The sequence below is a fragment of the Corvus moneduloides genome, chromosome 7, assembly GCF_009650955.1.
Source record: "Corvus moneduloides isolate bCorMon1 chromosome 7, bCorMon1.pri, whole genome shotgun sequence".
NCBI lineage: Eukaryota > Metazoa > Chordata > Aves > Passeriformes > Corvidae > Corvus > Corvus moneduloides.
Genome location: NC_045482.1, coordinates 5,089,374 through 5,105,150, shown reverse-complemented (window position 1 = coordinate 5,105,150; position 15,777 = coordinate 5,089,374). Strand labels below are relative to the sequence as shown.

The 15,777-nt window shown below is 42.8% G+C and overlaps 1 protein-coding gene across 49 annotated transcripts in view; it reads right to left on the bottom strand.

The window, feature by feature from the left end:
* The window catches only part of MAP2 (microtubule associated protein 2), a 248,766-nt gene that overhangs the window by 89,095 nt on the left and 143,894 nt on the right, over positions 1–15,777 (bottom strand). For 46 of the 49 annotated variants that reach the window (XM_032115035.1, XM_032115036.1, XM_032115029.1 and 43 more), the window contains one exon: positions 10,619–10,678. The exons of the other annotated variants lie outside the window; for them this stretch is intronic. In XM_032115035.1, coding sequence (XP_031970926.1) covers positions 10,619–10,678 — 60 coding nt within the window. The remainder of the gene's footprint in view (positions 1–10,618; positions 10,679–15,777) is intronic. 49 annotated transcript variants of the gene reach the window in all.

Here is a 15,777-nt window from a genome sequence, read left to right as displayed (position 1 = left end):
CTAGCCACTTACTCAAAAGGAGTCACGTCACAAAGCTCTCTCTTAAAATACATTTATACTCCTCCACAGCAGGGAAACGATTGCTATTGTAATTAAGAGACCAGCGAGACTGTATCTCATTGAAGGTGAGAACAGAATTAATTTCCCTGTGAAAGATCAATCACCCTCTCCACAACACTGTCCATACTGGAGCATCAGGCATCCTTCAGGCTTCAAAAGCAGCAGCTCCATGAGGAAAAATCTATCAGCCAGAGAGAGATGGCATGAACATGACCTATGCCAGAAACCCTGGATCCCACCTTCTCAAAAAGCAAATGTAAACTGAGTTGAAACAAGGGGGATAAAATAGACTTTTGATATAGCTTCAGTGGAGCAGGCAGGCTCTCCCAGTTCTTCACTTGCATCTTTACACAACATTAACAGTTGGTCTCTCCATTTCGAATGTTACGTGTAACGTGTGCACTTGCAGCTGCACTTTCACCTGTCATGAGTTAAGCATCACAGATGATAAAGAGTTCCACCAGAGGAGGGAACAAATCCATGCACCAGCAGCAGGGGATACCCTAAAAGATGGAGATGTCTTATCTGAATCACACAGGCTGCATGGGGAGATTATACCCCCTAGGCTGGGGGAGGCACAAACATCTTCCAGTGACACTAGAGGCTCTCAGCCATGCAAAAAAATATAAGCGTATTTGCTGGAACTTAGAACATGAGACGTGGAGAGTGTGATAACCCCCACTCAGCAAGATCCTAAAGGAGATTTTTTTAGATCACTGTCAGTCATATTTTGGGGAAGAATTCTAAGGAGCATCTATCACAGGTAATTTCATTGAGGTCAAGAGAACTACCTTGATTTATCCCACCTGCAAATCTGTACCCACTGACTGCCTGGAGCTTCCATGTCAACCCCTTCCTGCTCCTGCACACGTACAGAACTGACTCCCACCAACTTCCATGGGTTGTACACCACACAGGCAAAACATGAGCAAAGCTTGACCCTATATACTCAGAAGACCACGGGCATATCATACCAGAGGATGAGACATGGTGCAAAGAGGTACAAGAAGAGGGCTGAGCTGGTACACACAGAACAATCAGAATGACATCAGCCATGGCTGAGCTCTGTGCAACCTGCTTTCATGCAGATGACCCACAACACAGTGCCTGTGCCAGTTTAGGCCAGCAGGACCAGCTCAGACAACTGCTTGGCTCAATAGCATAATTCTCTACTGTTTTTCCTCCTTTCCTTCTCTCTTTCTTTCTGCTAATTGCAGTGACTCTAGGATCATGCCCCCATAGAGTTACAAATAGAAGAAGAATAATGCTTATGGTCATCCAAACCTCCCACTGACAAAAAACCACTGCGTTTAAGAAAAAGCTTGACTTACCCTTCATAGGCATGGATTTACCAGGAGATTAGTAACATTAGAAACTTTAAATAAAGAGATTTCCCTCTTATTATCTATAGACTGCTAAGACCATGATTGTCTCACCTCTTCTATGGATGATTGTTAATTTATTATATTCAGGTAATTTGTCTTCTTCCATTGGGCATTACCTGCATAGAATTTGCTAAAGTTCACTAAGGGCTGAAGAATTTCATGCACCAGTGGAAGTGCCTTCAAGATTATTTCACTCAAAAAGAGGTTTTCTTCCTTCTCCAATTGTGGTCTAATACAGATATTCCTACAATCACAAGGATCTTTAGAAAGGCAGAGCAGTTTTATGGTTGAGGCACTGAGATCCAAGATTAGAATTAGTCCAGGCTTCTGCTGGTCACCTGGCACTATTACTTGAACTTATGAATAAACAAGCCCATGCCTCAGTTCTCCCAGCTGTAAAACATGTATTACAATACTTACACAGTGTGTAACTTGCCTATTTATGCTGCAGACCTTTCAGGACAAGGGCTGTCTCTTCCACATGGGCAAAGATGCTCTGGCTCCCAACCAAACCCTTTGGATCCAGATTTCAGAAAGTTTTGTTCAAGAAAAGACATTTGTCAGACACAGCATCTGCCTGAAGGCAGCATGACAAACTTGAAGCCACAAAAAGGAGATTCAAAAGAAGGACTACAACACTGACCACTGACACCAGAGCCTGAGAGTTCTCCAGAGCACATGGGGGAAACAGAGGGATCTGGGGCACAAAAGCTACCCTGAGCTCTGGCTGTCAAACAGCTCCAGTCCCTGGGTGCCTCAAAGCTCAGCTCAGGACTCCGGTGCTGCTGAAAGGGACCTTGATTCCTTAAAACTCTCAATCATCAGTCAGGACTACCAAGAATAGCCAGAGTTTAAAATACGGATGTGAAATCTCTGATGAAGGTTGCAGCCTAAAAAATACATTAAGGAGTCCCTGCTGTTGGTATTATCATAAAAACAAACAAAAATGCAGATTCTTTTTTCAACACCGTAGGGCTGCCGGCCTGACAACTGGGTTGTCTCTGAACAACTTCTTTCACAGATACTCCACAGCACTTCCCACATCTTTCCTCCAGGAATCTATATAAAGCTTGCTGCATTTCTTCTGATGGATGCTCATTTCTAAAAATACTTGTATAAAGAACTGTCTTTGGTAAGAATTAAAAACGTGACACAATATAGTGCCAGAATTCATTTAAGAAAACATAAATCACAAGGTATGCATCAAGTCCCTGATACCAACCTGCCTCCACATATACACAACACATCCTTCAGATTTCTCCCTGATGTTAAACCAGTATTGTAAACTGCCTGCTTGATTCTGCTGGTCACCTTAGCTGAAGATATGTGAACACACAAGCAACGCACAAATTCCCTAATTCTCTTACACTATTTGCGCTCCTGTTTCCTGTCTCTGCCTGTCTGCTGTGTCTATCCACACTTGTAACTGTCAGTCACACTGACCAATTTCTACCATGCTTGACAGAAAATTCTAAGCTCTTACCTACCACCTTAGGAAATCCACAGATGGATAAGAGAAAGAGAGGATAAATGCCTCTATGAAGGAAAAAAAACAAAGAGAAGAACTCAGACTGTATTTCCCCTTTCTGGCAGTGTCCTGGTGGTCTACTCAGTAGATGTGGAGCTCACATGCAGCCACAGCACATACTCTCTCTGACCGAATGAACCATCTAAGCACAGACAGGTAAAGGATGAAACAGGTGCTGGTTAACCTACAGAGAGAGACAAGTCACTGCAGAGAGGACACAGAAAGTTGCTGAAAAAATGCAAAGTAAGTCAGGAGATCCCAAAGGTCCAAGGAGTAAATGGAGATCATTCAGTGAAGAATGAGAAAAAACAACGCAGGTAAGGCAAATTGGGTATGCAAGGAATAATCAAATGCTGGGAATCTGAGAGAACACTGTAGAGTGTGTGAATCTTCCACAGAGAGCCAAGAAGATGAGAAAACTAGCGGTACATGGTACCACAGGAAGGGAATACAGGGGCTGGAGAGTTGGGGTAGAGATTGTATGTAGAGTAGTGACAAACATCACAAGCTCTAAGTAGAGAGCCAACACTGGATGCCACCCCACACTGACAAATAATACCCATTATTTTAATTTAAAAACAGTTCAACTGGCAATACCATTTCTAGCACTGAGCTGAACTCAAACCAAGAGAAAGTCCTGACTTCAGGAGAAACTCAAACCAAGAGAAAGTCCTGTACTTCAAAGTACAGATTGACTCTGGAAGGTCTAGATACATTTCAGACTGCAAGAGAAGGCACTTTCATGACTTTACCAAATCTTCCTCACTCAGGCCAGAAAGAAATAGGTTTTCTCACTTTTACTAGGTGGTTTCATTGATAGCTGGAAGCCAGTTATCTAAACATTCAGAACCTAGGGGGAAAAAGGGGAAGCAGGGTGGTCCAATTCTGTTCTAAGGCCAGCATTTACATTAGTTTTAAAAGGAGCTGAACTATTTTGTCCATTTCTGTTACTTGATACAGTGAACAATATGCAGAAATAGAGCGCATTATTAACTAGACTTCTGCTGTATTAGGGAAAACAACATTTCCCAATGGAAAATATATGAAAACAGCAGACAAACAAGAGGTGAAGCTGACCTCCTGTATTTTACAACTCACTATACACTGGATTTTAAACTGAAACCCCCCCAAGTAAAATAGGATTTGATCCCTTGTAGGCTGGTTTTCTATCTACAACTTCCCAGCATGAATTATGGAGTCTCTAAGGTACTAATTACAGTGGCAAATGCAGTCTCACCAGTGTGTGCTTTCCGGCTGCTTACAGCTCCATGTTTCTGTGGAGACTTGACTGTAAGCTCCTTGGGGTCTGGAACAACTCTGCTGTCTGAGCATCCAACACAACAGTGATCTAATCAGACTTGGACACCTAGTTACTAATATTATGATAGCTACAGCAATGAATCATGTAGCATTAAGAGGAACACAGCAAAAGCTGTTGTACACAATATCTAGTTCCCAGGCATGCCACCATTAACCTTAGACTCAAAATCCTGTTGTGTCTAGTTCTGTTTTCAGCACAGAGTGGATGTTTTTATGATTTTTAGCAGCCAAACTGATGCAAGAGTAACTGTATAAAAAAGCAAAACATTTTTTCTAGCGTCAAAGAAGTTACAACTGAAATAAGAATACCAGGGAGCTGTTACTAAGACCACGCTGCAGGAAACCATAGAGATGCAGGTATGGGCAACAATATGAATTAGTCATTGAGGCAGGACTCCTGATCAAAGTACCTTGCAATTTACCTCCGATACCCCACACAGACATGGCAAAAGGCAGAACAACCGGCAATTTTACAGTAACGTCCTGAAGTCTTCTGATGTAAAATTCAAGGATGATTTGGAAAACAACAAAGAGACAAGCCATGTGAGGATCTCACTTTTCACATCAAGACCTCACTTGAACATTCGGCTTTAATCACATGGTGTATTATACCCCCCTCCCTGTATAATTATTCCAGCTGTCCAAAATGTCATGGCTAGAGACTGGACTGAATAATAACTTCCTGCTTCAGAAGGGACCAAAGTCTCAGAGGGATTAAAAATAAGAGAAAAAAAATGACTCATCTTAAGGATGACAGTGACAGTATTTTTTGGTCATGATTATGAAAGTTTTCTTTTATCAACTATGCTGTAAAAAACATTAGGATTCAAACATCTGTTTGTCTTGTGTCATTCCTCAAAACAAACGACAAACGAATCTATGCCTCTCAAACTTCTCTCATGAAGAATGCTCACAGCACTCCCATTATTCCCACTACCTCTTTCAAAAGCATGTTTACTATCACAACTGCTTAACTACACTTAAATAAGGCTTAACTCTGAGTGTCAGGTTCCCTAGCACTGAATTTACAAGCTGTATTACTTAGGCACTCATGACTTGCATTACAAAGCCATTTACAGGTATTAAGTGGGGATGGGATAATTTTCCCCCCAACCACTTTGCAGGCAGCACTGACTTCCAGCCCCCACTCAGTGAGAGACACAAGCACATCCCTGTGTGCTGTATCCTTGTCCTGACACCAGCCAGAACCAGATGCTCCACAGGAAAGTTCAGGAGAACATGGCAGGAGGACTAAGGTGTTTTTCGATAACAGCAGAGTTTGCTGTGAAGATGAACAGGGGACATGTGGTCCGTCAGACCACTTGTGGAGACAGGCGATACAAGGCCTTTCTGAGCAGGCCCCTAGACCAGTCACACCTGACAGCGCAGACATCAGAACAACACAGAGCTGACCTGCAGTTCCTGTGAAAGAAGGGCTGACGTGCACCACTTGGCACGGACTTTTGAAAACTGAAACTGTCATTTTTACAAGTGTGAGCAGTTCCTTTTTCCTATAGCTGTAAAGCTATAATCCTTAGCAAGATGATTAGTTTTCAAAAGGATGTTCACAGCAAAAATTCAACTGCCTTTAGGAGAGATGAGCTTCTATTCCATGGTGTTGAATTTTCCTTCCCTCCACATTATCCAGGGGACAAAACTCACAGTTGTGAGAATTCAGTGTTAGCACACTGAACTGGTTCCTGAGCTACAGGTGGGATGATGTTGATCTGACTGCTGGAGATGCAGAAACAAGCGCAGTGTCCATGAAACCAAAATGCAGCTCAACAACTCACCTTCACTTGCTTAATTTTGCCCCTCTGCAAAGTCACGTAAGTACTGCACAGAAATGGAAAAGTTCTGTATTGGGGTTGGCTGCTGATCCTGACAAAGGCATCAAGCATAAGATGCAACACACAGGACACTCCTGTTTTTCTTCCTTACCAATCTCTTCCTTGAAATTAAACTCTGTGCCTCATCACAACAGAGAGGAAAGGAAGGATGACATTTTCTTCTTCCTCTCCCCTCCTGGTCTCTCTGGCCTACCTCTTGCATCCAAAGAGTTAGGAAGAGGCTTACTGAAAAGCAGCAGCAAGTCAGGTAACCTCTGTCTGTCAATTTCTGCCTGAATTGCTTTGCTTCTTGGCTGTAAACAAGTTTTAAACATCTACTAGTGACTCAGTCTGCTACATAGGAATATTACTAACACCACCACTGTCATCATGATAATTTGATAGTGACAGAAGACATTCTGTTTCCTTCCCACTGCTTAACAATCACATCTGAATCCTTTCAAAATGTAGCAAATCCTACCTTTGATAGTTCACAAATACAAGTAACAGAATGTTCAAAACAGCTTGTGTTCAAAACAGGTGTTTTCAAATGAATGAAGGTGCAGATAATGGCTATTAAGACAATCAGAAGAAAGGAGGAAAGCTGATTACAAAATTCATGACAGCCCTCCTTTTGAAGGAGGAAAGAGGTAGATGGATGCTAAGTGATAAACACAAAGGAGGGAATGGCTAGTTTGGTACAAGGACCTTTTGTAAGTTTTACCTGGAAGCTAAAAGTTTCTTGCAAGTCAGACTGTAGGACAGCCTACTCATTGGTAGGAGCCTATTTTTAAGAGGAAAGGTGATGAAGGAGGAATGACTGTGACAGTAAGTGTGCCAAGAGCCTCCTTCAGCCCCATGTCAGAACCACCCAGGTAGGGATGCCTCATTGCAGCCCTCCCAATGCCAAGCAGGAGGCACTCAAGCCAACTGCACGGGAAAAGAGAAGACAATGCCAATAATACCACTAAGCTCTGCCTTGCACTCTGCCCACTTGCAAACTTTCCATAGTGCTATGAGAATCACTGCAGAAAAAAACCAATCGAAAGTAAGCAAAATGAAAAAAGAACATCTACAGAAATTTTGACTCTTCAGAAATCAAGCCAACATTTCGTCTGCAGCTACTACAAGAAACCCTTCTAGTGAGTATCAATTCATATCCCTTTTCTAAAAACTGTTCTAATCATTCCTCACTGACATCTTCCTGTATAGTGTTAACTTTCAGTCATTGATGAGGGAAATTTCTAACCCTAAAATACGAGCTGTGGTGTACTTATGCTCTGCACAAAATTCATCTAAGATGAGCCTGTATCCAAAGAGGTTCCAGCCTAATCGAACAATATATCAATACACAAATGTTCTCCCTGAGTACACGGCATGCTCACCTTGACCTCCTACTGCCCTCAAGGCTCTGTTTCAGATGGCTGCTGCCAAGCTGCAACCCCATCTACATGCCTCTCCTCCTGAGCATTAGTAGGTTCACAGTAGAAAAAGAAGTTCAAACAATGCTTATACTCAAAAGGCTACTCAAAATTACCTGTAACCTCAATGTGACAGCCTTTGGAGGGTGTTAAGAGCTCCCCTCTCCTGCTCAGAAACAGCCCCAGATGAGCAAATGGTCTTGGTACCTTCCTGTTTTGAGGTCCTTTAAGAAAGACAGCTCACACAGAGAAAAGCTCGTGTCAGGAGATGCTGAGTTTGTTCACAGTGCACAGGGAATCACAGGGCCCAGTGACCAGCATGAAGAGTCACTGCAGCTGCCCCAGAAGCATCAGAAGCAAAACCACAGTATCAGAGAATGCTGCAACTCTTCCAAAGCTAAATCGTCAGCTTCAAATGCTGCAAACAGGCTGTACTGACATCCCAGCTCAGAGAACATGACCTTTATCACCCATTCCTGAGGCCCTCTGTGCCACCTTCCTGGTTCTGTTACTCCTCCTCCCCATCCAGCAGTCCAGCCTTGGGGGATGCTCTTACACAAGGGGCAACATACCTCCTTTTCCTGAGCCCCCACCTCCTTTATCACAACATTCCTTGTCACACACCTCTGGTACATTATTTCCACTGCTAGTTCTCACTGTTACTTTTAGTCACCCAGAGACAAAGGACAGGAGAGACAGTAATGCTCACAAGATCTTATACCTGTATTTTATCTCCTAATCACTGATGTAGCAATCCTGCAAAGAAAACGCTAGTGCTGATGTATGACTGTTTCTCTCTCTTTTCATTTCAGACTTGCCAACTTCTTAAACTGTCTGTGGCATCTCAGCAGCATCAAGAGGCTATTGAGCACTCCATGGATATACTCTTTATTTCAAGAGCAGTAATTTAGGTCTGTCAGTTAAGGGTGGGATCTGCAAAGACAATTTAATCTTTGCACAGCAGACAACTGAGAACTTACTTTATCGCTAGTGGAATATTATCAATAGTGAAACGGCAACTGCAATAAAACTGCCTGTTACTTTAAGTCTTACAGGCTAATTTAATTCTTCATTTAGTACTCGCACTGCTGCAAGGGTATTCTGAGGCCATGGGAAAATTCCTGAAGCATGCAGGATCACTGCTTATGGTGCCCCTCCTGCCTGGCAGGAGCTTGCAGGGTGCTGGACATGCTGGCTGCCTCCGGGAGCAAATGGGAGCCTGATGGGAGCAAAGGCCAGGGCTGTGGCACCCCTGCCCTTCCACAGTCTGAGGCCCAGAAAGGCGAATGGCTCCTTCCCAAACCACTGGGCTGCCTGTGCCATGCTTTCCAAGAGGAGGAGTAGCACTGAAATTCTGTGAAACAACAAGAGGCAGCTTAACCCTCAGGCACACCATATGTCTCAGAGACAGGAGAGGCTGGCACATACACACTTTATGTGCCTCCACAGCTCATGTCTGGCCTGTGCTGCCATGGCTTGTGAGACAGAAAAGCTCACATATGGAAAGTCAACTACCTTGTACTTGTGTGTCTGCTTTTTACAGCCTACAAATGCAGAGAGACAAATCTGATTCTCTATTTCAATTTCCTTCAAATTCATAAATCCAGGAGACACTGCACACAGAAGTAAATTAGGGGATGGTTGGGAAATGAATAGATTTATGGGTTTATAATAGCTCAAGTCCAAAACCAGCCTTGTACCCAATACAAACACACACAAGTGCATTATATGCATGTCCATACAAATCTGAGACCATACACTATTACCTTTTTTCATCCAGTAGTATCAGCTTGCCTTCCCTTAAACCTGTGCTTGATCCTTCCATTTTTTTATTGTTAAGTATCCTGGTAGCCTCAGAAGCATTGCACTGACTGCCAGGATATTCTAAGAGAATATAGGAGATTGACTTTGATCACTGTTCAAGTATGATCTCACAAAAGAAATGTGTCCTAAACGGCCATAATCCAGCACCTTCCTTTTTATTAGTGACAAGGCAGAGTAGGTACTTTTACTAGCTGAATAAAACTTCCATGCTCATGTATATGCTCATGCTACTCTTCAAAGGATGCAGAGTCTGAACCTCCTCCAGCTTGTTGGGCTGAGAGGACACCCAGGGAAGGGGACCACCATCCTGTTATGCCTTACATGAGCTTCTACAGGCATCTCCTGCACAGGCATCTGTGCTCACTGAAACCCTTGTTTTGCTTGTGTTGCAAGGCCAGAGCAAACACACCACTTCCCCCCAAAATAATGGCAGCACTTCCCCCTGCTCTGCTCAAGTTATACCTGCAGAAGCTTAGGTACTTTGCCACCTTGCTCACACTGCATTTCTTCCTTACGCTTCAGATGTAGTTTTTCAATCAAACTCTGCTCCCATTTGCTGGAGTTCAGTATTCTGTCTTTAGCATTTTAAACTCATGCTTGTGAGAACAGCAACTATGTTTGCTTGAAAATCAAACTGAAATGAATACATGTGCATACAGATATACTGACAAAACATGTATCTGCTCATCTACATGACAGAGGCACCACAGGTTCTCTCTAACACTTTTTATTCTTCTGGGACAGGAGTCTCCTGAATGTTTTCTCTTTCCCAAAGAGGAGAAAAAGTGTATTTCTTTGATCCAACCCAATCATTTTTGTTTCTGGAGACCTGGAAGCATTGTACCTGCCAAATCATTCTCATCTTTTCTGTGGTACGACTCAGTGCAGCGGCAGGACATGACAAACCAGAGCAGCATGCAGGAGCACTGTCACCTCTCTCAGATGCTCTGCCTTTTTATCACCACCATCTCAGGCCCTTTCCACCCAGGGCTGTAAGCAGGTTCTTGCTAAGCCAAAAACAAGACAGCTGCTTTGACAATGGATACTGTGGCTCCCATCAGATGCAGGAGGCTTTTCAAAAAAAAAAACACTTAAAATACTCCTATTTTTTAAAAATAGGAGTATTGCAAAACCAGGAAGTAGCCCCAGAAAAATTAAGTTTTCCAGGAGCTACAGAAGTTTCGTCAAGTCTTCTTAGTTTGTTGAAGCAGCCTCCTTGTTAAACCATGCTAATGAGTTAAAAGGTCATACCTGAGTAAGCAGGTGACAGGATGCTGTGTCTGGTTGTTGAACAAGGGAAACGCTCTGTTCCTATAAAGAAATAGAAAAATATGTTCACTATTTAGTCTCTATGCAGCAAATTTAGCATAAACTCAACACTGTAAGGACTATAAAATGTCCTTACATCTTATGTGTACACTTCTGTCCGAGCCTTTTTCTCTCAGCTTTATTTCCCAAGTCCCATTAATTCAGATTCCCTGCTATGCCCAGTCTGCTTTGGGACCACCAAGGAGCTGCTTATTCCCTAGGCCAGCCCTGAAAAAAGCTGGCACTGGCTCCAAAAACCTGTCCATCAGGGAAGCAGGGAAGGCAGATGGAGCACAGCACAATTCCAGCCAGACTCCCTCCACTGGGAGACCCGTCAGAGCTGCTATATGCAGAGTCTCTACTGCAGGGAAATCCCAAGCAGGAACGAGGAAAGTGGTTGCTACGATACACAGAAAGTAATGGAAGAAGAGCAAGAGTCCCTCACTGACTTCCCATATGACAGCTCAAGATACCAAGGCAGGGAACTACTACAATTTCTGCTTTAAATTGTTTTTCTTGCCTAAGTTGTACCAGAGGGTCTTAAGTTTACCTGGGATAAGTAGCAAAGGTTACCACAGATATTACTGCCCTTTTTGTAACCCTCTTTAATCGTAGAGAAATGCCTGGGCAGTAAATGTAGTTAGTTTGCTGAAATAGCTTCCGCATGCCTCACCGTACATCCTCTCTCCTTTCTCTAAGTCTTTGACCAGAGCACACTGGGGAAAACATTACAGGTGCAAGCAGCAGACAGACACCCAAGTGGCTTCAATCTGGGCAAAAGGGGTCTCTTGCCACAGGTCCTTGAGTATCCCCCAAGTATTATGGGGCCAGCTAGTACTATCATCTATATTTAAGGCTGCAGCTTCACATGGCCAAGACACTTGTAACTTTTCTGACTATAGTTGTTCAGAAATTAATTCCCTGTATAGGGTATCTGACTCAAGTTAATGCTTTTGTTTGGGAGTTCACTGTTTTAAAGCTTCAGCAAGAACAAGGCAGGCATTCCCAGGAACTAGAGACGTAACTAAACCAAATTAAAAAGAAGGATAATATTAAGGTAATGAAAAAAAGTAAGATGTAAATATGAAATCAGAGAGAATCGTAATGCATACTCACAAAGGCAACTAACCTTAAGCTAGAGAGCAGTTCAGGTTTTTTTTATTTCCTGGACTGTCATCCTCTCTCACTTAATTAGACACCTTGTCTGTACCAGATCACTGGCATGGGATTGTGCTAACTACAGCTTTCCACGAGTTTGCCCAGTTAACATCCAACAAGAATAGAAAGATTTCACTGCCCTGAAGGGAAAAGGTTTCAGATGGTTCTGACAGCAAATAAATGAAAAGTGACTATTCCACCTTACTGCAGAGGCTGTCAGCAGAGTGCACCATTCCCTTAATAATAATAATAAATAATTAGTTACAGTAAATGACATATGTGGAAATGAGGCTCCAGCCAGCACCAACTCTACCAACCCACAGGACAAAGATGAATGTTAAAATAAGCTAATTAAATTTTCTCTGGCTCAGCAGGAAGATCAATGTTCTCAACAGCCAAAGGTTCAGCATGCAGCATCCCAACTACCCTCTGATGTGTCACCACTGCAACATAAGGCCACATAGTCAGAACCAGAGGAGGTGGAACACCCCTCTTGCGAGGGGCAAGTGCACGAGAGAGAGGCATTCAATAGGGACATTAATAGAAGGATGGAGACACCTACTACTTGTATGGCACTTTTACCAAAAACAAACTTGGCTTTGCACTTTTCTTATTTATCCTACCACCATTAAACAAGTGTCCCAGTAGTCTGAACTGAAACCTTGATCAGCTCTCTGCTAAAGGTCCACTGCAATAAATGTATGTTTAAGCCACCAGCAGAATACCAAAAATACCAGACAATCAAAATACAGATGCCAGAAGTGGGCAGCGTTTTTGCTGTCCCACAAATTTGCTGGAGACAGGCTGTTACCAGCATTTCCACCTCTTGCTGACAGGGAAGAAAATGAGATGATTCAAAGGTTCTTCCGCTAGAGAACAGAAGAGACACCCACCCACACCAAGATGCCCACAGCTTCACATTCAGGGCGCTTAAACAAAAAGCATTTAAGTGCCTGGTCAGAATGTGGCACCACATATATTAATGGGGTTTTCCACTTCCTGTAAGTGTCTTCTAATAGTCACAGTGCAGAATGTGTTAGGAAGGGTTTCTTTATGTTTGTATTTCTCCCAAACCCCCTTGCTTGAGAGAGAAATCCAGAAGAAACTGTCCCAATAAGGAAGTACTCGAAACTGGCAGTGTCTTTAGAAAAGCTTTGTGCTCTGATGAAGGGACGTGCTGGCTTGTTGACGCCCCAGAGCCAGGACAGCAGGGGACGGCACTTTGGCTGCTCCAAGCGACACCTTCCACAAGTGAAAGGGCACAAAACAGACAAGCGGTTTTTTCACTCCTAATGGGAAGCTGTGATTAATACTGTCAATCTTGGATATGGAAACCTATGTCAGGATATGCAAGCTTATCACAATGAAGAAAACTTGAAGTCTTGTCCACAAATGCAGCCTGGTAAGTGCATTCAGCACACTTTCTTTCACTGAAGTACATCAGACAGATTCTCTGTTGATGCAAACTAACAAAGGGCTGGACAGCTCTAGGGTGGATGCACTGTGACCTAGCATCAAACAGTCAAGGAAACCTGTTCATTCTGGCTCTGCCATTTGCCTGTGGATTGAGCATACTACTTCCTCTGCTGTATCCATTAGGGATTGCCTTTCCTTCTTTTTGGTGAACACCTTGACTTCTACCTACAAAAACTGATAGCAAAAACCCAGTGTGCATATACATACACATGCACAACAGAGAACTGAGGTTCTATTTTATGCACAAGGTATTTGTATCTGTTCTTCAGTAATGCGCACTTACTCCTACTTCTCCTCTTATAGAACTCTCAAAACCAAGAGGATTGATAAGTTCATACATTGTACTAATTTAAAAAAATATATCTGTCTTTTTCAGGATCTTCTTTACTCTCTCATTTGAGGGTTTGTGTGTGTTCAAACACTTCTGTATGACCTAACCAACAACACACCTGTTCTGAAGAGTCATCTGTAATGAAAATTGTAAGGACTAAGTGCATTCTTTTCTGAAGCTGTTCCACTTGTTCTCCTGAGAAAGGAGCTGTGCTGTTATCCTGAGGGGTCAGCCCATCCACGTGAGGCCCTGACTCTGCCTTGCAGACATCTATTTGCTTCACCAAGCTGCTTGCAGAAATGCACATTTAAGGTTACAAACTCTTCAGTCTGGGAGCTTGCCTTTTGCTATATATACCTCAAGAGCAACATATATGCTATGATAAAAGCCTAAATTGCCACAAATTACTTTTCAGCATTTAGTGCTTTGCCCAACAATGCTGCAAATGGATCCAATCCATTAGCACCAAGCCTTTCCCCATAGCTTCTTTCTTTTACACTACGCTCTCCTCCTCCGTACTTTTCATGTACCCCATGCTTTCCCCTTGGCAGCAGAGGCTTAAAATAACAGACATTTTTCAAAGGGATCCAGAAAACATATTCTGGTTATCTGCAGGGCACAATTCACTACACATTTATTATTATTCAATTTCCAAACTGCTAGGGAATGAAGGTCAACTATATCGGAACTTCAGCTAGGGTTGATGCAGAGAGCAAATGTCTTTAAACCACTGCAGCTAAAGGAGGCAAACCAGAGGCCAGGTTGTGGTGCTGTAAATTACTGACCATCAGCAGAAGTCAGCAGCTTACCACGGCTGCAGATGTGGCCCTGAAATTCAGAAAGGACTGCAGTAGATGCTGCCTCAACTTGGGAATCAAGACTCCAGAGCCACACTGACTGAGGAAAAACCTGTACCAAGATTTTCACCACCAGTTTGAGTTAGTTTTGGGCAGCACATAACTCAGTACTTCTCTCACTCCTGGAACATGTCTGCCTCTGAAAGCCGGCTTAGCAGTACGGACATGTTCCCTTTTGACCAAGCTGATTTAGAAGAGGTTTTAATGATGCAAAAACAAGTGATGCTGATGGTACCATCACAAATTTATTTATTCCAAAAACTATTATACTTCATGTGCGTTAAAATGACTGGATTACTCCCAACACTTCTTAACTCCCATTGCTTGTCTGGTGACTCGCTTTCACTAAAAAATCCACACCAAATCTGTCAATAGGTTAAAAGCAATTTTTAAAACCCTGCAAGCTGAGAAAGGTCCATTCATGGGGAAAAGCATCTTGGGGTTGCTACTGCTAGTGTGAGCGGCTCACAGTCATGAAGGCAGAGGAGACAATGTCTGACTTGGTTATGACTGTGAGGAAGAGATGGGGAAGATGAAAAGCTGTCTCAGCATCCCAGAATCTTGGCTAAGTGCGGCCTGAAATACACAGCAGACAGGAGACACTGTTCAATCATTAATGAAAATCAAGGATAGCAGTGTCAGCACATTTGGCTTGAGAAACAGTTTCCTGATCCTCTTGATGCAGAAGTAACTTGGCTACATTAGTGGCTGCCACTAAGGATTAAAGAATGGAAACAGAGAAGGACAAGGAAAGCAAAGGATAAATAGAACATATCAACATTTTCACAGCTTGTATTCAGCAGCCCAACTAGGACCCCATGGTTTGTTTCAGGAACCTCAGAGACAGAGACAACTGCTACATTTGATGGAAAAATGTGATGTCTGGATTTTACAAATGGTGTTTCTAATAGTTTATATGATTTTGTAACTAGCAGGGAAAGAAATCGTTCTGATAACAGTTACCACTGAGGCATTTTGTTGTGTTTACTGGCACAGACCTATCATTAACACTCCACTTCTCTTAACCACAACTTACATCCCTTGTAGTTACTCACTGAAGATAGGTCTGGGGGCTGTTTTCCTGGTCTTGTCATGTTGAATTTTAATACATATTGCTTGAAAGATATACCACCTGCTATTTTATATCTATAATTTATTGTATAATGAGTTCCTATAAATTCTTATGATAGCTTAAGAGACTTGCAAGATGGATTGCTGGCCTATTTTTTTTCTCAGTTTCTCAGCAGAGCAGAGAGAGTCGCTGAGTTCCTCTTTGTTGG